At 44.5% G+C, this 22,974-nt stretch overlaps 1 protein-coding gene across 13 annotated transcripts in view; it reads left to right on the top strand.

The window, feature by feature from the left end:
- CACNA1B (calcium voltage-gated channel subunit alpha1 B) overlaps nt 1–22,974 on the top strand; it is a 333,802-nt gene that overhangs the window by 241,042 nt on the left and 69,786 nt on the right. For 7 of the 13 annotated variants that reach the window (XM_080990754.1, XM_080990752.1, XM_080990750.1 and 4 more), the window contains 7 exons: nt 845–1,672; nt 7,233–7,450; nt 9,193–9,322; nt 10,256–10,385; nt 10,885–10,944; nt 12,403–12,509; nt 21,637–21,648. In XM_080990754.1, coding sequence (XP_080846880.1) covers nt 845–1,672; nt 7,233–7,450; nt 9,193–9,322; nt 10,256–10,385; nt 10,885–10,944; nt 12,403–12,509; nt 21,637–21,648 — 1,485 coding nt within the window. The remainder of the gene's footprint in view (nt 1–844; nt 1,673–7,232; nt 7,451–9,192; nt 9,323–10,255; nt 10,386–10,884; nt 10,945–12,402; nt 12,510–21,636; nt 21,649–22,974) is intronic. The other 6 variants (XM_080990744.1, XM_080990755.1, XM_080990747.1 and 3 more) reach the window with 1 other exon arrangement.

The raw sequence follows: 22,974 nt of genomic DNA, 5'->3' as shown, positions 1-22,974 counted from the left end.
GTAGCTCCTTATGCAGCCTCCCCTTTTTCTTTCTTGTAGGTGTAGCCTGCAATAGAAATCTAGTAGCCTCAGAAAATAATCTGACCATGGCACTTCTTTTATTCCATTTGATAAATAGAATCACGCATGTCCACAGAGGTAAACAGAGAAGAAGAGTTTGGATTTGATATCCCGCCTTTCACTCCCCTTCAGGAGTCTCAAAGCGGCTAACATTCTCCTTCCCCTTCCTCCCCCACGACAAACACCCTGTGAGGTGAGTGGGGCTGAGAGACTTCAGAGAAGTGTGACTGGCCCAAGGTCACCCAGCAGCTGCATGTGGAGGAGCGGCGACGCGAACCCGGTTCCCCAGATTACGTGACTACCGCGCTTAACCACTACACCACACTGGCTCCAGGGGTAAATCCATGGCTATGAAAAGGGCCAGATTTATGCAGGGACAGCCCCATGGGGGCCATGTATTCCACAAAGTCCCGAGCGGTTCCTTGTAAGGTTGCGTTGGACCACTAGACTAGTAGGAAGCCAGGCCAGGGTTGACAGGGCAGTGGCTTCACTGTCTGTACTGCATCTTCAGCCAGAAAGGTTGCCTGAGTGACTTATGCAAGATCAGGAGCAAAGAGGACATCTACAGTTTTCTGGAAGATTCTACCCTTTCTTATGTATTCTACCAGCCATCTTGTCATTACCCCCACGTTCATTTTTCCTTCACCTTGTAGTCCCAGATCTTGCTGTTGTAGTGCTATGGATAAGATGGTAACCACCTTTCCCCCCTGCTTCCCTTCCTTCTTCTCCATCTTCCCCTTCCCGCAATTGCTCCTTTCTTTCTGCCTCTCTCTCTCTTCTATAGCAAGCAGCAGAATGCCTCCAAGTCCAAATCCGTGTGGGAGCAGAGAACCAGCCAGATCCGAATGCACAACTTCCGGACGAGCTGCGAAGCCCTGTACAACGAGCTGGACCCAGAAGATCGAGTTCGTTATGCTACCAACCTTCACATCCGCCCAGATATGAAAACTCACTTGGACCGCCCCCTAGTGGTTGAGCCAAGGAGTGACAGCCGCAACAACAACATCAACAAGCTGAGTCCCGTTGATGTGCAAGAGGTCGCGGAGGAAGTGAAGCCCCCACCAGCTGTGAGCACTGAGGGGCAGCGGAAGCATCACCGACATCGAGATAAGGACAAGGGGGGAGAACAGGAGAAGAGCAATGTGCCAAAGGATGAGAATGGAGAATCTGGCCCAAACCATAAAGAGGAGCGTCATCGAACACACAGGAGCCGCAGTAAAGAGGGCGAGAGGGGTGGGAAGGAAGGGAAAAGTGAGCGCAGCCGGGGCCAGGAAGGAGGAAGGCGCCATCACCGCCGTGGGTCAGTGGAGGAAGGAGCCGAGAGAGAGCACAGACGCCATCGGGGTCACCGGCACTCAGCCGAGCGGCAAGCAAAAGAAGGCAATGGAACCATCAATGGAGCGAAGACGGAGCGTCGTTCACGTCACAGAGGAGGGTCCAGGCCTGGGAACCGGGAAGGTGACCCTGGCTCGAAAGGCGAAGGAGGGGAAGAACCCCACAGACGGCACAAGATGCGGCACAAGGCCCTGTCCACATATGATTCAGTGGACAAGCCGAACGGGGAAAAGGAGGGAGAGGCAGGAGAGAAGGAGCTGAGGAATCACCAGCCAAGGTAAGTCAGGTTCTGTCCCAATGAGGTGCTTGGTCTGTGCAGGACGAAGGTCATCTCAAGGGCTGGGTCCATTCTTGGGGCTCAGGAAACATGCTGAGTCCCACAGTTCAGTGTACTGGTTAGAGTGTCAGACTAGGACCTGAGAAAGTGTGGGAATGTTCAGGGAGGCAGGAGAGGACATATTGTTTAATAATATCCTTCCCAACTTGTGTTAGCAAGTTCTATAATCTAGCAGAGTAACATTCCCCTTTTAAACTTACACAGCGGATAACTTGTTGCCAGGCTTGCATAAGCCTCTAAAATAGGTTTCCTGGTAATTCCCATTTATTCCCTCCTAAAAAGAATAGACAGGACACAGTCTTTTATAAAAAGTATAAAATAGTTTACTCACACATTCTGTTCACAGATGGATCCCAGAATGCAGATCTAGGTTATAAAATGCCTGTATACACACTTGGAATCATAAGGAGATAGTTCTTTTGTCCTCTCTTGGCTGGAGGCCAAGAAAGCATCTCAGGCTAAGGAGATGTTGCTTCTTCAAGGAATGGAGTCAGAGAGAGAAATGGCTGCCTGCCCTGTGCTATTTTGTTACCTGCACAGGTAAGGTCATGCCCACCTCTGGTCACATGTAGAGGAAGTTTGTCCCAGCCCAGGAGGAAACAGGAAGTTTATCTACTGGCTGGACAAACATCCCTCTCTAGGAATGTTGTATTTGACTGCTCTGTGTTTCACATCCCACAGAAAGTATATTTCAAATCCCCACTTGGTCATGAAGCTCAGTGGGTGAACTTAGGCCTGTCACCTGCTTTCAACCTACCTGACCTCACAGGGTTGCTGTGAGGATGAAATGAGGAGAGGGGAGGAAACTGTCTATGCCACCTTGAGTTCCTTAAAGAAAATGTTTGTTAAACAAACAAACAAACAAACAAACAAACAAACAAACAAATAAACGGTACTCCTTGCCAACTCTTGCAAGCAGGATAGAGTCAAGAGTATAAACAGGGTGGCAGTTCCCAGTCCCAAAGATGTAGACATTGGAAATCATTGATTTGACTAACTTAGGTCTATTAACTTCAGTGGGTCTGCTATGAATAGAACATACTGGATAAAGCCTTCCTGTTCCATGTTGCTTACATTTTTATTTAAGTATTTAACAACATTCTTAGTCGGCTCCAATGATGGCAGTTTGCCTCTGTGGCCAAAAGGAAATAACCATTAGAGGCTAACTATTAGAGAGGTAAATAAGTCTGCTATGTTCCTTGTTTCCTTTCCTACATTGTCTTTATACATCCAAATTAAAAGACTAAACAATAACCTTTGTAATCATTCATATAATTGCAACCAAACAATAAGGCTAAAAGTCAGAACCTGTTTCTACCTAAGAGCCAGTGGGAGTTGGTCAATTTGGGGACAAAGGCTGTAGCACACCACACTTGGTCTGCCCTCAGCCAATCCTCACATGACTGCTTTCTTAATTACAATCAATCATTGGGAGGCTCTGCAGTTCTTCAGCTTTGACTCTTACTCTTGGTCTCCCTGCCAGACCCAGCCACCACCAATTGTAGGCAGTTGTTTTTCCCCAGAGGTGGGGCTATCCTCCATCCACTACCACAGTTCAAGCATGCACTGCAGCCAGACCAGTGCTTTGAGAAGAGAAGAGGGAAGAGCTGATGGACAGGGGCAAATCTCAGAGGAAAGAGAAAGAGAGAGACAGAGGGGTGGAGGCCACGTTTGGACCACTGGGAAGAGGTTTTCCAGCCCTGCACATTCATTCATTCATTCATTCATTCATTGCATTTTCATCCCACTTTTTTTTGACTCCAATGATCTCAATGTGGTGTACATGGTTCAAATCCCCACTCAGCTATGAAGATATCTGGGTGAGGTCTTCTGCCAGACACTACCTCTCAGCCTAACACAGGGTTGTTGTAGAGGTTTACTGAGGAGGGGGGAAAGCTATGTTAACCTCTTTGGAGAAAAATGGTGGGATATAAATGCAATAAATGAATAAAGTGGCTCCAATCAGAGGCTTAATGATCGCTGCACATCTCCCCGCACACACTTCTGATTTCCCCAGCATTTATGATAAGTTGGGAGAATTGCTTCATGGCCAAGATGCCAGCTCAGCTTTGGAGGAAAAGCTTAGCTCTGGAGGAAAGGGGGAACGCATGCAGGGACTGCAATGTAATGATACTGCTGCAAGGTACAAACTCTGATTAGGAATAAATGGCTCCCCCAGGGTTGCTGTTAGCTGCTTGCATAGGGACGAGCAGGGCTGGTATAGATTTTGGCTGCTGGAGTCTCCTTGCGGGGTCTTGTTTTTAAAGATTTTTGGATTTTTGGAACAGTTCCTGAGCTATAATAATACACTTGAGAGCAATTTACATGCCACAGCCAATTAATCAGCAGGACTTGAGAAAGCCTTTTCTGCACTTTGCCAGACGATGACTGTGTGGTTGCCCTGATGTCCCTGGGGCCAGTTTTGGCACCCCTTCGCTTGGCATTCTGGGGCTGTGAACTTAGACTTCCTTAGCAAAAGCCTATTCCTAGTGAATATTTTCTATGTCTCTGGATCAGCGACGACTGGTTCATTTGAGCACTAGCGCACTGCTCCACCAAGCTGAGTTTGCCCTCAGCCAGCCCCCCACTTGCCTGCTTTCCTACTTACAGCCAATCTAGGGAGTGACACTGCCCGTCAGCTCCCTCCTCCTTTGACTCAGATTTGCTCAGGAAGAACTCAACAGTGAAGAGGAGATGGGGAAAAACCAGAATTAGTTGACTTCTCCTGTCATTAGGTCTGGTGCCACCTACTGCTGCCCTCCCCAGCTTCAACCCTCCCAGTCCCAGTGGGCACAAGGCCAGTATTGACTTTCTGGGGTTTCTGATGGTTTCTGAACCATCACCAACCCAATATTCTACGCTAGAGGAAGGGATAATAGCTGCAGTTGTAAACTTAGCAAAGTCTTATAAAAACATCAGCACCACAAAAACTCTAAATAGCAAAATGTAATCCCCACTGCAAAGAAACAGCCCCCTTCACTGCTGTGGCTTTACCTTTATGGTGTCAAATGAATGACAGGTAGACAAAGCAGCCCCCAAATCTGCTAGGCAGGCAAACTCAGGTTAGTCTGCTTTGGAATCTGAGTAGGGCAGGTTCCTCCTCCGTCCTTATCTGCTGCCCTTACATGCAGATGAGGATGCTACCCCATTACCTGAAGCCAGACTTGCCTGTCTGTCCAATAGGATTCTATCTGGAGAATGTGTGCAGGTGTGGAGGGATCCATCATGCCAAGAGATGGGGAACATCAGCCCTCTGGGCATCTGTATCTGGACCTGGTGACCCAGGTCCAGGTCACATGTCCTTCCTCACTCATCCTACTCCATACCTTCATTGGGTGTTTTCCCCCATGGCTGGAATATGCCCATTCTCAGAGTTTAAGAATGACTCTTGCTTGCCTGGATGGAGGATAGACGAGAGGTGTCTGAGTATGTTGTAGAAACCACCTACTTTTGTCTATGACCCTGATGGTTGTCCAGAAAGGAACATAGCCTCCAGGATGAAAAACATTCTCTGGCCCTCATCTTGCCCTTCACTTCGGGAAGGGGGAAAAAATGTTTCAGGCCAGTCCAGGTCATGCCTGGAAACAAAGTAGGAAACAGCAAAGCAGATTGAATAAGCTCATGACAGCCAGCCTCTGTCAATAATCTGGCAGCTCTGTTCTTCATACTGTTTGAAGCTGTCCAAAGGCACGTAAATGCATAATGTGAATCAAGCCTGGGAATCTTGCACGACAACAAACCCTCTGCTTAACATGACTTGAGAAATCAGAAGTCTCTGCTATCATTGATCCACAGTTCACAATGTAGTGAGAAAGGGGAATGGTGGCAATGGTGTTTCTCTGTGTGCTCTCAAGCTGGGTTCTTCAATCAAATAACTTCTTCTCAGGAGCCTGTTACACCTAAAACAGCCACAGAAAGACTCTTCGGTTGCAGGATTTAATTTCCCTTTCATTCCATGTTTTGCAGAACAAATGAGTTCTGGTACCAATCACCACAATTTGTTGTTTATTAAACCACCTCTTCCCTCCGAAAGATCTCAAGCTTTGTTCATGATTCTCCCCCTCCTCATTTAATCCCCACAAGAAGTGGCTCAAGGTAATCAAATGGGAATTTGAACCGTGGCCTTCCACATCCTTCTTCTTGTTTAGTCATTTAGTCATGTCCGACTCTTCGTGACCCCATGGACCAGAGCACGCCAGGCACTTCTGTCTTCCACTGCCTCCCGCAGTTTAGTCAAACTCATGTTGGTAGCTTCGAGAACACTGCCCAACCATCTCATCCTCTGTCGTCCCCTTCTCCTTGTGCCCTCCATCTTTCGCAACATCAGGATCTTTTCCAGGGAGTCTTCTCTTCTCATGAGGTGGCCAAAGTCTTGGAGCCTCAGCTTCATGATCTGTCCTTCCAGTGAGCACTTAGGGCTGACTTCCTTAAGAATGGAGAGGTTTGATCTTCTTGCAGTCCATGGGACTCTCAAGAGTCTCCTCCAGCACCATAATTCAAAAGCATCAATTTTTCGGCGATCAGCCTTCTTTATTGTCCAGCTTTCACTTCCATACATCACTACTGGGAAAACCATAGCTTTTACTATACAGACCTTTGTTGGCAAGGTGATATCTCTACTTTTTAAGATGCTGTCTAGGTTTGTCATTGCTTTTCTCCCAAGAAGCAGGCATCTTTTGATTTCGTGGCTGCTGTCACCATCTGCAGTGATCATGGAGCCCAAGAAAGTAAAATCTCTCACTGCCTCCATTTCTTCCCCTTCTATTTGCCAGGAGGTGATGGGACATCCTAGTCCAACACATCCTAGTCTACATCCTAGTCCAACACTAATCATTACACCACACTGGGTTACCATCATTATATTCACACTGGATCATCGTTGTCATGTGTTTGTATGCCACCTTTCCATAGTTAAACCATATTCAAGGTGGCTTACAACATGGACAGATTTACACAATTTAAAAAAATCCACAAGCAGTCATAAGCAATAAATAAAAACAGCTGAAGTAAGTACACAATTAAGCAATCCCCTCATAGGTTATAATAAGATCTCACAATTAACATACAAAAAAATCAATACTGATAACAGCAAAGCTAAGTATCTCCATAATTAAATCTTGACTCTAAAAATCCCCCTGAAATATACCCCAAGAGCCTCTAGGCATCCTGAGCAGCAGGTCCTGCAGAACTGTACAGCCAGGTACAAAATAGGGTGGGGAGGGACACGGATCCAGATGCAAAATGACAGCTTAGGGGGAAAGAACAGTTACCTACTTACCTCCCTGGGTAGTAGAATTACAGCTCCACATACAGTTCAGGGTAGGATTTTTATAAGCTTTTTGTTGATGCAAAGAAGTATAAGGAGTTTTCTGACCTCCTGCAAATCATCCAGGAAGTCAACTGGTAGATCCTGGCCTGAAGAAGCTATGGAAGGGCTTCAGCCCCAAAGACCTGACTCACAGTGATGTTTTTGTTGTTGTCTCTGTTCTTGTAATCTCAGGGAAGGTCAGTGTGACACAGAGGCAAGTGGGAGTGTGACTGTTGCCCCTCTGCACACCTTGCCTAGCACTTGTCTGCAGAGAGTGCTTGAACAGCCAGAAGATGCTGACAATCAGAAGAATGTCACTCGCATGGGTCAGCCATCTCTGGACAAATCTGCAACTGTGAACATTCCTGTCACTGTCACGGCACCTCCTGGGGAAGCCGCCATCATACCAAGTGAGTTACTCCAACAGACTATTATTCCATCCATTGTTCATGCTTTGATGACCTCCCACCTGGACTATGGTATTGTGCTGTATGTGGGGCTTCCCCTGAAGATGATCCAGATGCTGCAGCTAATGGAGAATGCAGCAGCTGGGCTGGTAAGTGGGGTAGCCAGATGGGTGGTGTGTCACTGTTTCTGAAAGTGTTTCACTGGCTGCCAGTGAGCTGATCGGTCCAGTTCAAGGTGTAAGTATTAGCATTCAAAGTTCAGAATGGCCTGGGACCCAAGTACCTAAAATTCTATAATCAGCAGGCAAGGCTTTGATGGTCCTGCCACCAGCGGCGTTGCACCCTTTGCAGGACCAGGGGATAGGTGCAGAGGGTAAATTTGGGGAGGATTTAAAAAACATGCCTGTTTACTGAGGCATTTGATAGCTGAAATATACTGTTTCTGCCAATCATAAGACCACTGGTTGGAGAATGTTTTAATACACACACACACACACACACTGCTGTGTTTTTCACCCTGGGCTCCTTCAGGGAGAAGGGCAGAATATAAAATGAAATAAATGTTCAGCTCAGTTTTATCTACTCAAACTGGCAGTGGTTTTCCAAGATCTCGGACATTGGTCTTTTCCTCCATTGCATTGGGCACTGACTGATGGAGTTGTAGTTCAGCAACATCTGGAGTCCTAAATGTTCCCTGCATCCTTGCTACTATAGATGCTCTAGTACTGAACTATGTTCCATATGGTGCTTTCTGAGACGGGTTAGGACTCTGAGTTCTGGGGGCAGAGGGACACCACTCAGGTTCTGAACCAGCTGTCTCCAATGAAACTGTCACCACCTCCAGATTGTCAGTATTTTGTAGGAGGGATTCTGACTAGACCTGGTTAGGATTTCTCTACAACCAATTAACTGGCTAAAATCAGAGAGTTAACTAGCCACATCATTACAACATCCTTCCCCAGCTTGGTGTGTTCCAGGTGTTGATGGATTCCTACTTTCCTCAGTTCCAGCCAGCATGGCCAATGGTCAGGAGTGACAGTAGATGTAGTACAGCCAGATCTAGAAGGCCACTGGTTCCCCATCTGTGCTCACCAGCTGGAAGGGCCCTAAGTTGGGAAAGGCTGTTTTACTGTCATGTTCTAGTCCAGTGTCAGATCCCTTAGAGAAACCAGAGGCAAGGCTGGTCAAGAGTTGCCAGACCATGTACAGCTCCGAGTGAGCAAGCTTGGGAGCAGACTGAGGCCTTTTAAGTCTGTGTCTCCAGACTACCTCTTTTGTATTTTTTGTCTTTGTGGAAGCCGCACAGAGTGGCTGGGGTACAAATAAATTATTATTATTATTATTATTATTATTATTATTATTACTACTACTACTACTATTTTGGCCCCACTCCTTATGAAGAGAACTTCAGAAGGACCAACCTTCTGGCATGAAGATGGCCACTCCTCCTTTGTTTCACAGCCTCCCTCTTGATGCGCTCCATGTGCCACCAGACTGATGGTGTGTGTGGTTCATCAGGGAAACGTGTCTGTGAGGGTCCTGGCTCTGGACCTACAGGTTCTGGTGCTCTGATATGTTCCTCTTGTGGTTACTTTCTAAGAGCTTCAGGCACAGTGGTCTCCCTATCTTTAGCTCCCTGTCTGATGTCCTGCAGCTTCTGACTCAGTGTCCAGATAGCTGCTATTTTCAGTAATTAGGAAGCCCCCATTTTGATGCTTTGTTGTCAATGTGTTTGTCAACTGCAGTGAACAACATTGAATTTGAAACTAAAACAGAAGAGAAGAAAGACATGGATGTGGATGATGACTTTACAGAGAAGGGACCAAAACCTATCCTGCCATATAGCTCCATGTTCATCTTAAGTCCTACAAACCCGTAAGTCCTCACAGCTGCTTTTCTGCATTGTATGTCTAAACTGTTTTTAAAGGGTTGCAGTCAATGTTAGTCCTACTCAAAGTAGACCCATTGAAAGTAATACACGTGATGAAAGACTCTTCTCCTGCAAGAGAGGGGAGTGGTTGTGGTCGGAAGCCGGACTCCGCCTCAAGCAGGGGGCGTTAGCCCCCTGCCTCCCACTCACCTGGCTGGCCTAGGGTTCACACAGGAGTGAAAAAGGGTTTGGACACAGAGCTTTAAAGCACAAACCTGTGCTTGGAAAATGCAGCACAAAAGAAAGTCTGGATGAGCCCTTAGTTGTATACAGCCCAATAAGCCAGTGACAGATTTATGGTCATCATGGCATTGTACCCAGCCATTGGGTGAGGGTCCTCTATTTTTTTCACCAGGTAAACTGGACTGTGTCAAAATCATGGATTGCCTCTCTTGGGCTGCTGCCCCTTTTGACTCTGACCTTTGGCTCCTTGGATATCTACTATATATTTTGGATAGACACTCAGTATGCATTAGGACACACTATGTTTGTATGCAGTTGAGTGCCATTCTGAATCAATATGGCAGACTGAACCATTGAAAACTGCACAGATTTCCACCGATTAATTTCAAAACTGCATAGATATTTTGGTTCCTTGAAATTCCTGAGCAATGCCAAGCACAAGCCTGCTTACACAGAGATATGAATATTTAGGTCCCATCCTATTCTTTTGACTGTGATTTGTTTTAATTGATTTTAGCATTGTGTTTCTATTTAAAACAATAATTGTAGCCTACATGGGGACTTTATGTTGAAGGGCAGGTAAGAAATCAAATAAGTAAATGAAAATGAAAATAAATATAGTTGTCACATGTGGCAAAACCAGTTCTTTGTTGTGCTCTTAAAATACGTATACATAAATGGTCTGGCCCTTACAGAATCCGGCGCCTGTGCCATTACATTGTGAACATGCGTTACTTTGAAATGGTCATCCTCATCGTCATAGCCCTCAGCAGTATTGCCCTGGCAGCGGAAGACCCCGTCCAAGCTGAGTCACCAAGGAATGAGGTAAGGAATAGCATCTTATGAAATTTCCGCAAGGTTGCTGCTAAACTTGCCATTCCGAGTAGGTGGGGTGGATGTTTATAGGAAACAACCCTACAATCTGCCACATATTTTCTGCATATTTCCACAGGCACCATGCACCTGCAACTCCCATCAGCCATGGCTATTGGCCATGTTGCTGGAGGTTGATGGGAATTATGGTTCAGCAATATCTGCAGCACCAAAGTTTTCCCATCCCTGGTGTAGGGACATCCTCCAGCCTGGCTCACCACCTGGGGCACATGTGCAGAGAGCTCAGGATTTCTAGTTCTAGCCTAGGCAAATCCTATCACTCTCTGAGTAATCTAGGAGGAAGTGGGGGAACCCTTTAAAGCCTTGAAGCAACCCATATGGAATCCTAGTAATAAAATGTTCTACCTCTTTAGAAGCATGACATTTTCTCATCTAATTACATTTTTGCTGCCTCCTTTTTTTAACATCAAACTTCCCATTCTGATTTTAGGCTCTCAAGTACCTGGATTACATATTTACAGGTGTCTTTACATTTGAGATGGTGATAAAGGTAAGAATATCTCTCCAGTACTCTTATGATCTGTCTGCATAGAGGAACAGGAAGCGAGCTAGGCCTTTGCGGGAGGGGAGCTGCATGGCTAATGTAGCAGTCAAGAAGACTGCTGATTCGGTATTTAGACCACCCTCACGCTCTTTTTGGAATGGCATGGCACCCCTTTTTTGTGCTCCTCACTATAAGCCTTCACCAGAAGTCATTTTCAGCAAAATTTCTCTGGGGGTTAAGCAGCTGTCAGACCCACCAATGCTTTTGGTGGTACTTTGGGGGTGCTCCTTTGCTGATGAAAGGGTCACTTGAGGGTCGATTTGGACTTGAAGGAGGTGAAACTGCTGCAGTGCTTGGAAGCTGGTGCAGAAATGCAACAGCTTAGATGCTCTCCATGTTACACTGGCCTTAGTTCAACTGCACTGGCTTCTGGCTCGTTTCTAGGCCCTATGCAAGGTGCTGGTTGCTTACCTACACATCCCTAAATGGTTTGGGCTCAGAATATCCGAAAGACAGCTTCCCTTCATATGAAACTGCCCTTAAGTTATGATAATCTTCCCAGGAACCTCAGGCTGTGGGGCCAGGTACAACCCTCCAAATCTTTCCGTTTGATCCTCAGCCACACTTATCACTGGCCCTGCTATGCATAGTGCTGGAGTGGTTTTGCCTGGATGAAATGTGCCCTTGAACTGATGGTACCACTTGCTTGTCCTTACAGAGCACAGAGAAGGGTGTGTGAGTGTGTGTAGAAACTAACCTGCTGCACCATGGTAAAATTAACACGTGTTGCGCAGCCCACTTTTGCTTCTGGCCCCACCCAGAAGGGAATGCCACCCTAGGCTGAAAAAAGTTCCCCACTCCTCATATATGCTAATACTCCTAACAGATTTGTATTGTTTGTAAGTAATAGCCTTTGTACAAAATAAATGGCCAGTGGACTTGATTGTCCGGGGGGGGGGGAGACTGAAATGCAATGTGGGATAATGCAACAATGGCTGCTAGCCATGATGGCCACTTTCTCCCACGTTCAGTGTGTCTGAATTGCAGAGAATCGCAAGTGGGCAGAGAGCTGTTGCTCTCATGTCTTGCTTGTGAGCACCTAGTTGGTCACTGTGAGCAAATGATGCTGGATAAGATGGGCCCTTGGCCTGATCCAGCTGCAGGGCTCTTTTTATGTTTTTATGAGAATGAGCATTCCGCTCATTTTATTGCACCTCTTGCTTGTGACTCTCTAGTCCAGGGATGGAGAACTTGTGGCCCTCTAGACTCCAATTCCCATCAGCCAACAGCCCTCATGGTTAGTGGTCAAGGATTATGGAAGTTGTAGTCCAGCAAGATCTGGAAGGCCATCCCCCATATCTGCCCGTGTCTTTTTTCTATCTGTCTCTGCATGCCACACGCAATCTGTTGTACCCTTGAATATCTCATGCTCTGCTCTGCTCTGCTTTGGTTTCTTCTCTGAAGATGATTGACTTGGGCCTGATACTTCATCCTGGTGCCTATTTTCGTGACCTCTGGAACATCCTGGATTTTATTGTGGTCAGTGGGGCTCTGGTGGCTTTCGCCTTTTCGTAAGTAGTTTTCGCTTATGGACTTTGTGGGTTTACTGGATCAAGAAGCAGGGTGACACTGAATTCAAAATGTCAATGGGTGTGACAGCTTATTTTTTGGGGTGGTTAAGTTAAGCAATTCCCATTTCAGTTTGGTGACCTCAAACATGTGCAGACTCTGGAGTCATGGATTGCCTCCAATTAAGTCTTACTCAGGGAAGTAAAACAGCTTTTAGCCCCCTTAACAAGCTACAGTTCCCAGGATACTTTGGGGGAAGCCATGGCTGTTTAAAGTGGTATGATACTGCTTTTAATATATAGTGCAGATGGGGCCTTAGTTATGCTCATTAATTTCAATGAACCTACTCTGAGTGGGACTATAGTCTCAATGTTTTGATTTATTTTATTAGATTTCTTGCCCACCATAAATTTCCAGGGTGGGCTACAACAATATAATATATAATTATAAAAAGTGATAAACCCATTACAATTATAAGACATATAAAGCCATTGCAAATGGAACGGAACACCAAATTCAACTAAAGAGGTGGGTCCTACAATGCAAAATACTTTACCTGTCAAAGTGTGGGGTGGGGTGGGTTAAAGAAGTGCAACTTAAGCATCACCTGTACAGTGAAGATGCTAGATGCACCTCTGTGGAGGAGGAGTTCCACAATTTAGGGACCCTGCCCTGGACCTCCATTCCTTGCACTCTGAGGGTGATGGAACTACCAAGAAGCTCTACTCTGCAGATCTTAGCACCTGAGGAGGTCATCAGGGATGGAGATGGTCTTTCAGATATATTTCCCCCCTCCTTTGCATAGTTTTATGGGTTCGCATAGGATGGGGTGGATTTTGTGGCCACTTCATGCATGGCCAAAAAGGGGGCAGGAAAGACAGTGGATCTGCATAATATCTGCATATGTATATTTAAAGGCTGTTAGGTGGCACAGTTTACAGCCAGAGTGATTGCTATTACAGCATTGGATTGTCTTAAAACTTAAGACTTTCATAAGCAGTCTTGGCAAATGTACCTGAAAATATTCTAAACATCAAATATGAAATAGGCCACCGAAAACAGTGCCATATAGCCATGGAGGTGGGTGGGATGTATGTTAAAATTATTCCATGCTACCAAGGCCATCCTTAGCATATGCATCACCAGGGTGCAAAGATCCTCCCAGAGCCCCCAAATTTAGTTCAGCCCCCAAATTAACTTTAGCATTTGTCGTAAACTGAAGAAAAAAATGCAGCTTGTGGAATTCATAGTGTGTGTGTGCTCTGGGCATGTTTTTGCGGAAATGGAAAACTAAAATCGCATGCTGAAATGCATGTGTAGTAGAGCCCTAAGAACTAAGTAGTTAGTCAAAGAAAAAAGAAAATGCCGACAAATAGCGAAAATAAACATTATTTTTTAAACAATTTCTCTAAATGAATTTGAACTGTAAGTGATGAAATTAAAATGCAATTTTCAATGTTTCACTCGGGGTCAGTGGCACCTTTGACATGACTGATCTCGCGTGGCTTGCATGCAGCCAGGAGGCAGCTCAATACAATACGTAACATAATATTTTGTAAGAGTTAATTTTGTGTGCACGGAGCCGTTGAGAATGACAAGTGCTGTTGTTGACTCGTCTGACAAGTGCTGCCGTTGTGAATGACAAGCACATCTTTGGTAAATGAGTGGACAAAGTTGAAAGTCCTTTAGTGAAACAGTTCACCCTTGTGCACATTAATTGAAACAAACAATGAATTAGTAGTTTATTGTACAAAACTCACATATACATGTACAAAACTCACATATACGTAAATTAGTAACAGATATGACCGCTATTTTTAAGCAGCATTTGAACACAGTTTGGCATGGAATCTATTAGTTTTGAACAGTCACTGTTGATTTTCAGATCCCTGTACCACATTTGAATCAGCGCCAGAATGAGCTTCTGCATAGTCATACAATCTACAGCACAGAGGCGACTTTTGCATATAGCCCACAAATTCTCATTTACGTCTAGGGAATTCCCTGGCCAATCAAGTACCTGTATTTGCTGCTCTGTCATGAATTTATTTTGATGTGTGACAGGGGGCTAGGTCCTGCTGCAATATCCCAGTACCCTTAGGATACCGCTTTTCCAGCTCTGGAATAACTCTCTTTCGTAGAACCTCAATATATTGTGGCGAACACATCATTCCTTCTATTGGCTCCAGGCTTCTGACACCATAATCATCAACTGACTTTTCATGTTTGTTTTGAGTACAGGATTATGAGTAAGATAGAAAACGTGCTTTGTTTCAATTAATTTGCACAAGGGTGTAGGTATACATTTCGGTGATACCTAGGTATATATGTATTTTGTTTTTCTAGCTTGATCAAAATTATTTATTATTTAATAACAGGTAGATAGTTAATAGCTTAGGTGGTTTCAGCAGTGGGCGCCTGGCACCCCCCAGAATTCAGCACCCGGGTGCCCTGCAGCCCTTGCATCCCCGGGTAAAGATGGTGCTGCGTGCTACCCTTACAAACTGGGAGTGTTGTGATATAAGTCGGGGCCCTTCCTGGTGTCTTTTTTATTGTGCATTCAGGATGATATGGGGCATTTGATTGGGGGTCCCGCTTTCAATACTCTTTGTCCCCACAAAGGTTTGTGGACAAATTTACTGCTTTGTTTCCAAATGGTGCATAGCCTGTCACATCCTGCTAAAACTTTTAATATCAGAAATGTTCCCAGGGGTCAGGTGGGGGGCATTATCCTGCTTTCATTGTGCAATAGTGCAAGTGTCCCTCCAGACGTCAGTAGTGTGGTGACGTTGGGTTAGCACTGGCAAGGCTGATCCTGTTCCTCGATCACTCTCAACCTACTTTGCTCAGCAAGGCACTTCAATTGCTCTGCATAGTAGGGGTGCCATATTTCATAAAGTGAAAACCAGGACACCCCAAAATTGTTGGGCTTTTTGGAAGTTCCCCCCGGACACCAATTTTGCCTTTGTTTTTTTGTTTTTTGTTTAAATGGTATTTATTAAAAGTTTAAGAATTACAGAAAAAAGAGAAAAAGAAAACAACAAAAAATTTGACAAAGCATACATTACAATACATAAAAAGAAAAGCATAAAAAACAATACAACAATACAGCAAAAAAACACACACAATAACATTAAAACACACATCCAAAGTTCCATGTCTTTATATTTCATTTACTTGTTTCATCGACCTCCTCACACCTCCCTTTTTGTATTCTAATTTAATTAATTGTTTCAGCAAATTCTTTCCATCTTTCTCAATTTTTGTTATATAATTTATCTTAACGATCTAACTTTTTAATTAACTCAACAAATCCTTTCCATCTTTCACTATATTCTGTCATTCAATTTACCTTAATTTACTTAACCTTATCTTACCATAAAAAAAACACCTTAAAACTTAAAACTTAATGTACGTAACTCCTTATATCATTTCTACTAAAGCCAAATAGTTTCATTCCAACATTTTCCCTAATACTCGTTAATTTTACACTAATTCTCAAAATATTTTTTTTAAAAAAACTTTCTTCCAATCTTCATCCAGCGTCTCTTCTTCCTGGTCTCGGGTTTTGTCAGTCCTTCTTGTCCATTCCATCTAGTCCATCAACCTGGTGATCTTATGTCCGAGGCTTTTAAGTCTTTTCCATGTCCCTTCTGCAGATCTTCTTCTTGTTTATACCTGCACTTTACTTTGTCTTTTGTTGATCTTTTCCTTAGTTTCTTTCCTTTCTCATTGGGGGGTAGGTCTCGGGAGGACTCCAATCCAAAAATATCTCCATCTCTCCTCAGCAGATCAGCCCATTCCCCACAGTCCCATTCCCCACAGTCAACACTGTAATCCAGAAGGTATTTAAAAGCATGTTTCAAAGTCCTTCCAAAATTAAGAGCCCTCACAACTCCAGACCCCCCCAGTCCACTCCAGATTCAAACTTCAAGAACAGCGGCTTATGCTCCTGCAAGGCCTCGGATCTCTCCATTTGTGTTACTTGAGGTTCAACAGCAACCTCCTCCATTATCTTCTGCACTTGCGCTTGCCCTGTCAAAACAAGTTCCTGGGCTGGTTCCTGAATGGTTTCTATATGGGTATTCACCGTTTGTCCAAAGTTTTTAACTGCAACAGTCATCAAATCCATCTTCTCATGCATCTGCTCCAGCAAAGCTCTCGTCTTGCAAAAAGCAAGCACCAAAACTTCTTCTAAACACATTTTTATTCAAGGTCAGAGTCTGGTCTCACGATCCTAATCTTACAGCTGTGAAATCCTCAGATCGACTCCGGCAACAAGTTAACAAGCTCCCTCTAGAGGAGACAATTTCTATTTGTATCCATCTTTTGAAAGCAGGACCAACAAAAGAAAATTACTTTCATTTTTCAAATACTTTGTTTCTTTTGAATGCAAGAAGCAACGTTGGAATCAATTTGTTTCTCTTTTTTTACTATCTGTCAAAAGACGTTCCATTCACAGTCGATGAACTTCCCCATAAATTTCTGTCTCTGACACCCCATTCCCAGGTTTGAGACGGTGGAAATTTATCTTTCTTTACTCTCTCTCCTGCAGGCTTGAACAGTCAAAAATCCCCCCCCCCTTTTCTCCTGCTTCCAAGAGGGGTTTTGGTGGTAATAACTGAAGGAAATTTAGACCTTTATATACGACTTTCCAGACTTTAGCTTACAAAGTTTTTGCTTCAATCTATTTACAAAAAACGGGAGGCGGACTTCCTGTTTAGAGCCTTCCCGCTTCAGTGCCAAATTAAAATGTTTCTTAATCCAATTTTTCCGTTCTACTCACGGGTACTTGTTTTAGAGTCCAATTGTCCACAGGAAAAAGTCAGCGCTCTCTGGCAATGGCTGTGCGGCTTCACTCCGTAAAAGTAGCGGTTGATTCAAAACACTGCGCCACTCACCCCACGTCGCTTCGGATCCCCGAAAAAGGGTTTCCCTGCGAGTAGGGGAGGCGCTCCTGGTGTCAGCCAAATCCCACGTTCCCAGGCTTCCTCCGCCTGGGATTTTTAGAGGGTCTCCGCCTTCGCCGCGGCGGCAAGACCCGATTTTCACGGAGCGGGTTCCTCTCGGTCAGAGGAACTCCGCCATTGCCGATGGCGCTAACCCGGAAGTCACCACCAATTCTGCCTTTGATGGGAGGGGAGGGGAGGAGGTCCGAATGTTCAAAAGAACCTTTTTATTTTTATGTTTTGAAATGGTTAAAGTTTATAATGTATAAGTTTATGTAAAACTAATTAAAAAACTATTATTGTTGTTTTAAAAATTGCCTTTCAAATCCCGGTAATGTCCGGACATATGGCAGCCCTAGCATATAGGCACTACCACTGAATAGCTGCTCGTAACTCTACAGGGGAGGAACGTGGATCCCTTCTAATTCTCTCCCCCTCAAAAATATATATGAATAAATCAAATTTAAAGGGGCCCAACACACACACAAAACAAGACCCTGGAGCTGTTCGTCTGCAATTCGGTGGGTTTCTTACCCAAGCATACGTGTCTCCTGCCTGCTATTTTCATATCAGTTGCCCACAAAACACTAGTGAAGAAGGTAATAATTCCTTGACCTCTCTGACTCTGTAAATGCTGCCCTTTGGTGTGTGTGGGGGGGGGGGGGATGTGGCTATCCTTCTGAATTTCAACTTCTGTTAGCCTCATCCAGCACGGGGTGGGATTTATGTATATCTGTATTTATTAATTAAAATATTTATATCCCACTTTTCTTCCAAGGAACTCAAGGTGCCCTGCATGTTTCTCCCTGTCCCTATTTTATCCTCACACTAACCCTGCGAGGTAGATTACATTGAGAGATTATGCCTGGCCTTAGGTGAGTTTCATGTATGAAGGGGGATTTGAACCTTGGTTTCCCAAGTCTTAGTCTGACACTCAGATCACTTCATTATACTGGCTCTGAATGATAACGTGAGTTGTAATCAGACATGTTGGGTGCTCCAGTCTTAGTGCAACATGCTCTCGATGTATATATACCTTCCTCTCTTCTCCTCCCACAACGCTGAGAGGAGGAGTTCAGAAGCTTCCAGTTTTAGTTAACCACAGTCTCTCATTTCCATCAAACCAGAGATCATGGTTCATGCTAACCATGGTTCATTTAAACAAGCCAGCTTCTTGACCCATGGTTTGTGATGAAACAAACCACTCTTAGTGTTTGGGAAAAATGGAATGCTGTGGTTCAGTAAAATAAAAGGGAAAGATTCCAAAGTTGTCCTCTCTGCCATGCAGGAGGAAGAGAGGGGAGGTACGTGGCAGCTTGTAAATTTAATTATTTACAATAGGCCAAATAACGAATGTTTTGTTCTTGCAAAGTGTTACACAACTCCTGCTTCCTACCTCATATCAAGATAGCTGGAACGGCAGCTGAAGAAAAGAGGCATATTGACCTGACTCAAGTGGAGGCTGCTTGAGTCAGGGCAAAAGCCAGCCTCAGTCTGCTTTCTTTTTTATAAGTGGTCGAGGGGGTGGTAGTGCTTGTCTGTTTCTCCCTCCTCCTCCTTAGTCTCACTCTTGCCTTTGTCAGAATCAAGAGCAGTCAAGGATGCTCGCCTCTATCTTTCCCCTTCCCACTCCATTCTGTGTTTGTGTCTTAATAGATCAATGACAGATACTTGCTGTTCAAGTGCCCTGCATTCTGTTTTCTCCAGTCTGGGCCGCAAGAAAACACTTTTGTGGTATTTGTGATTATACTGCTACTAGTAATATTGTAGCAATGTTCTCCTGTCTAGTAATATACTTTCGACGCTGTAGAGCTTTCAGAGTAAAGATTTTCCAAATGCTGATCAATATTTCATCTGCAATGGTGAAAATGGAGGAGAAGGTTATCTTGACATTCTGTTAACAGCATCAAATTGAGCAACCTTACCATACAAATCAATGCCTTTTGTTAGGAAGAAAGCCCAATGATGTTCAGTGGTGCTTACCATTAAATCTGCAGGTATTGGGGACCCATTCTGGATGGGAACCTCATCACGGAGAGTTTGGGCCTTTGTCTCCTGCTGTGGTCCTGATCTGTATTGGGATGGGGGAGGGCATGCCTGTTGTTTACATTGGGTTAAAGTTCCCACTGGAGGGAATAGATTTTATCTCCCAGAAATGCAAATAGGTATAGAGCCCCCAGTAGGGATTGGGACCCCAACACAGAGGGGACTTTTGTCCTTCCTGCTACCATTTACCAGACGCCTGATTCATATCAGGTTCTTATGATGGCAGTTTCCATTTTGAAAGCTGCTCATGCAATAGCTTAACTGCATACATGACATAACGTCTAGGTTGGTCCCAAGACTCCAGGTCTGCCTGTTTGCATTTATAATTGTATTATGGAAAGGAAATTACTTTTCCATTTTCAAGTGTCTGTATCCCAGAAATCATGCTTTCTTCTCTGATGGCTTTTTACACACAGGTCCAACTTACCAAATGCAATGCAATTCCTGGAAACTGTTCCTTAGGCGAGTGTTCACATAACAAATTCCTGATTTCAGTTTATTCCTATGGGAACTTAATCTGATCCAGGATTTGTCTGATCTCTCCAGCCCGTCTCTCCAGGGTTTCTTCCTGAAATGGCTGGAGCCAACCAGCAAAAGAGAGACAAAGGAAAAACTGATTTGTCCCATCTCTCCTGCTCTCTAATTTTCCCCATCTTGTTTTCTCCCTCCCTCCCTGCATGGTTTTTGCCCCAAAATGGCTACCACTGACCAGAAAAGCGCAAAAAAGTAAGGAAATGGGCAGATCCCAGCTGTTCAGATGTTGGAATCTATGGAGTATAGTGAGCTTTGGGCATAATTACCTACCTTCACATAAGTGCATTGCAAGCCGGCAGCTAGTGGAACCTGTGTGAAGGTGGGTGGAGCTGATTTCCTAACTAGGGGTGGAAGAGATATTCAGTGCAGTTCACATTTCAAGATGAGCCTACGTAATTCAGACTTCTCATATGAATCAAAACACAGCCACTCTTCAAAGTGCACACTTCTCTGAATTTAGTGTTTGAAAATGCTCATGCCAGGGTAAAGTTTGCGTAGCAATGTATTAGTGGAAAATGCATGATAATAGGGTGCACATGGGGAACCCTTGACCAGCTTTATGTTGCCGAACTACACCCTCCCATTATCCCTGGCCATTAGTTGTGCTTGCTAGGGCTGATGGGAATTGTAGTCCTGCAACATCTGGAGGGCTGAAGGTTCTGCACCCTTGTAATAGGGGCAATTGCTTGTAGAACTGCGTATACCGGTATCTTAAAAAGCCACTTGCGAAAAAGTATCCTTCAAAAGAAATGCATACTAAAATGGTGGTGAATTTTCATGAGGACTTAAAAAAGAAAAGTGAACTTATGTGGAACTAAAATTATGTTTAGAAGAATAAGAAACTTGATGGAAATTGATGTTAACAGTGAAAACCAAAACTGCCTCACTCTCATATAATTTATCCTTTGCCTGCTGTTCCGTGGCTTGAGCCAGAAGTGATGAGCAGCAATGGATGGATGAGGAAATGAGAGGAGAGGCTAACTCCAGTGGGATACCTGCTAACATAAAACCTACAATCAGTGTATAGAATTATTATTGCTGACATTTTGTTTAACCCAACTTTCCTCAAAGGTGCTCAAGCTAGTGTATGTGGTTGGGGAAATCTCCCCTTTAGCTACAAAGCAACCTTGTGAGGTAAGTTAGGCTGTGAAAAAACGATTGGCTCAAAATCACCTGATAAATTTCACAGCCTGAAGAGACATTTGCATCTGGGGCTCCCCAGCCCGAGTACAACCTGGGGCCTGTCAGTTCTTGTTGGACACAAACTCCCATCCACCCCAGTCAGTATGGCCCATGGTCAGAGCGGATGGGAGGTCAGGTGTAATGGGAGCTGGATGATCTGGAAGGCCACTTTGACTGAAAAGGACTTTCCATCCATGCCACTAAACTGAAAATATGTCTTTGGCCAGCTATGCAAGCACATGGTTGTTTCACTTTCCCGTTTGCTTTGTGAAAATGGAGAGGGTGGAAGTCCGATTTCCTTGGTGTTACTTTCTGTGTCATTGCTTTGGAGTTGTTGCATAGATGTGTGTTTCTTCCCCACCACTGACACTCTGCTCTTTCTTTCTTTCTCTTCTTCTTGCTGGGATCTTCTCTGTAGGAGTTTCATGGGGTAATGCATTACTGTTGTCCCTTGCCAGCTTGTTGATTGCCTGCACATTCACACAGCCACACCCTCCCGGCAATCTGTGTCATGCTGATTCCATCACTGCCTGTCATTTTTCTCAGTATCTGGTGACATTGCCTTTCCTCGGCTAATGGGCTCATGTTTTGCCCATGTTAGCTTTCAGCTGGGTTTATGCTATTGCAACCATGCCCTCTGTTCTGCCCCGGAGCTTACCTGTTCTGGGAGCCGTCCACGTCAATGACTGCAGTGCCTTTAAAATCAAGCCTAGAATTGCAGCAGGACCAAAATTGGATTGTTAATTGGGCCTGGACATTATGCGAGTTGTATTATGCAAATGCTATACTTGCCACAATGGCTCCCAGGATCTTTCCCAGTGCTAGCTTTAACCTACAAACCAACCTAAAGAGTTGGCTTTAATCTTTGGAGTCATAAAAACTTATCTGAAAGATGACTCCCCCCCCCCAAGGCCCTCTTTAGAGGCTGTGATCCAGGTGTCTCTGCTAAGTGAAGTGAGGTACATGGTCGCCAAGCCTAGAGCTTTTCAGATCATGGCTCCTTTGCTGTTGTTATTAACAGTACTGCTATTTAATTTGTACACCACTTAATGTCAAAAATAGGCTTCTAAGCAGTTCACAGGTAGACTCAAGCATTAAAATCCATTAAAATACAAACATTCATAAAAAATACAATACAGCAATCTCATTAATGCAATATGGAAGTCAAAAGAGGAGACTCAGGTGAAGAGAGGGAGGGTACATCCTCCCCAGAGAGCCCCACCTGCCACCTGATTTGTGCAGTTTATTTTTTAGCATAAGGTAGAGACCTTCCTATTCACAAAGGTTTTTTTAACTATGATTTTAATGTGGGTCATTTTATCTTGCCTCCATTGAAACAAAAGAGGTTTTGTATAGGTATGTGTATTATAAGTTGCTACAGATAGGTCTGTTTTCTATTTAACTCCTGGGTATGGCTATCCCTAGACAAGGTGTGGGGGACCTTTGGCCCTCCAGATGTTGCTCGACTGTGACACCCATCAGCCCCAGTAATGGCCAAGTATGGTGGGAGTTGGGGTTCAGGAACATCTGAAGAACCAGAGATGTCCCACACCTGCCCTGGATGAAATTGCCTCCTTTTAAGAGGCCAAACTACCTGGTCTCCTCTGTCTGCCTGGAGAATGAATTGACTGTACCTTTTTTAACTCAATGTGCGGAGCCTATTTTGGGGCCATTTTATGCTTTATTTATATTCGCATACTAGTTTTTTTGGCGCTGGCAACTAAATCTCTGTATTATTGTCTTAGGGTATTTTAAA

Source organism: Podarcis pityusensis (assembly GCF_964106645.2).
Source record: "Podarcis pityusensis genome assembly, chromosome: Z".
Lineage (NCBI taxonomy): Eukaryota > Metazoa > Chordata > Lepidosauria > Squamata > Lacertidae > Podarcis > Podarcis pityusensis.
This window is presented reverse-complemented; position numbering and strand designations above follow the sequence as displayed.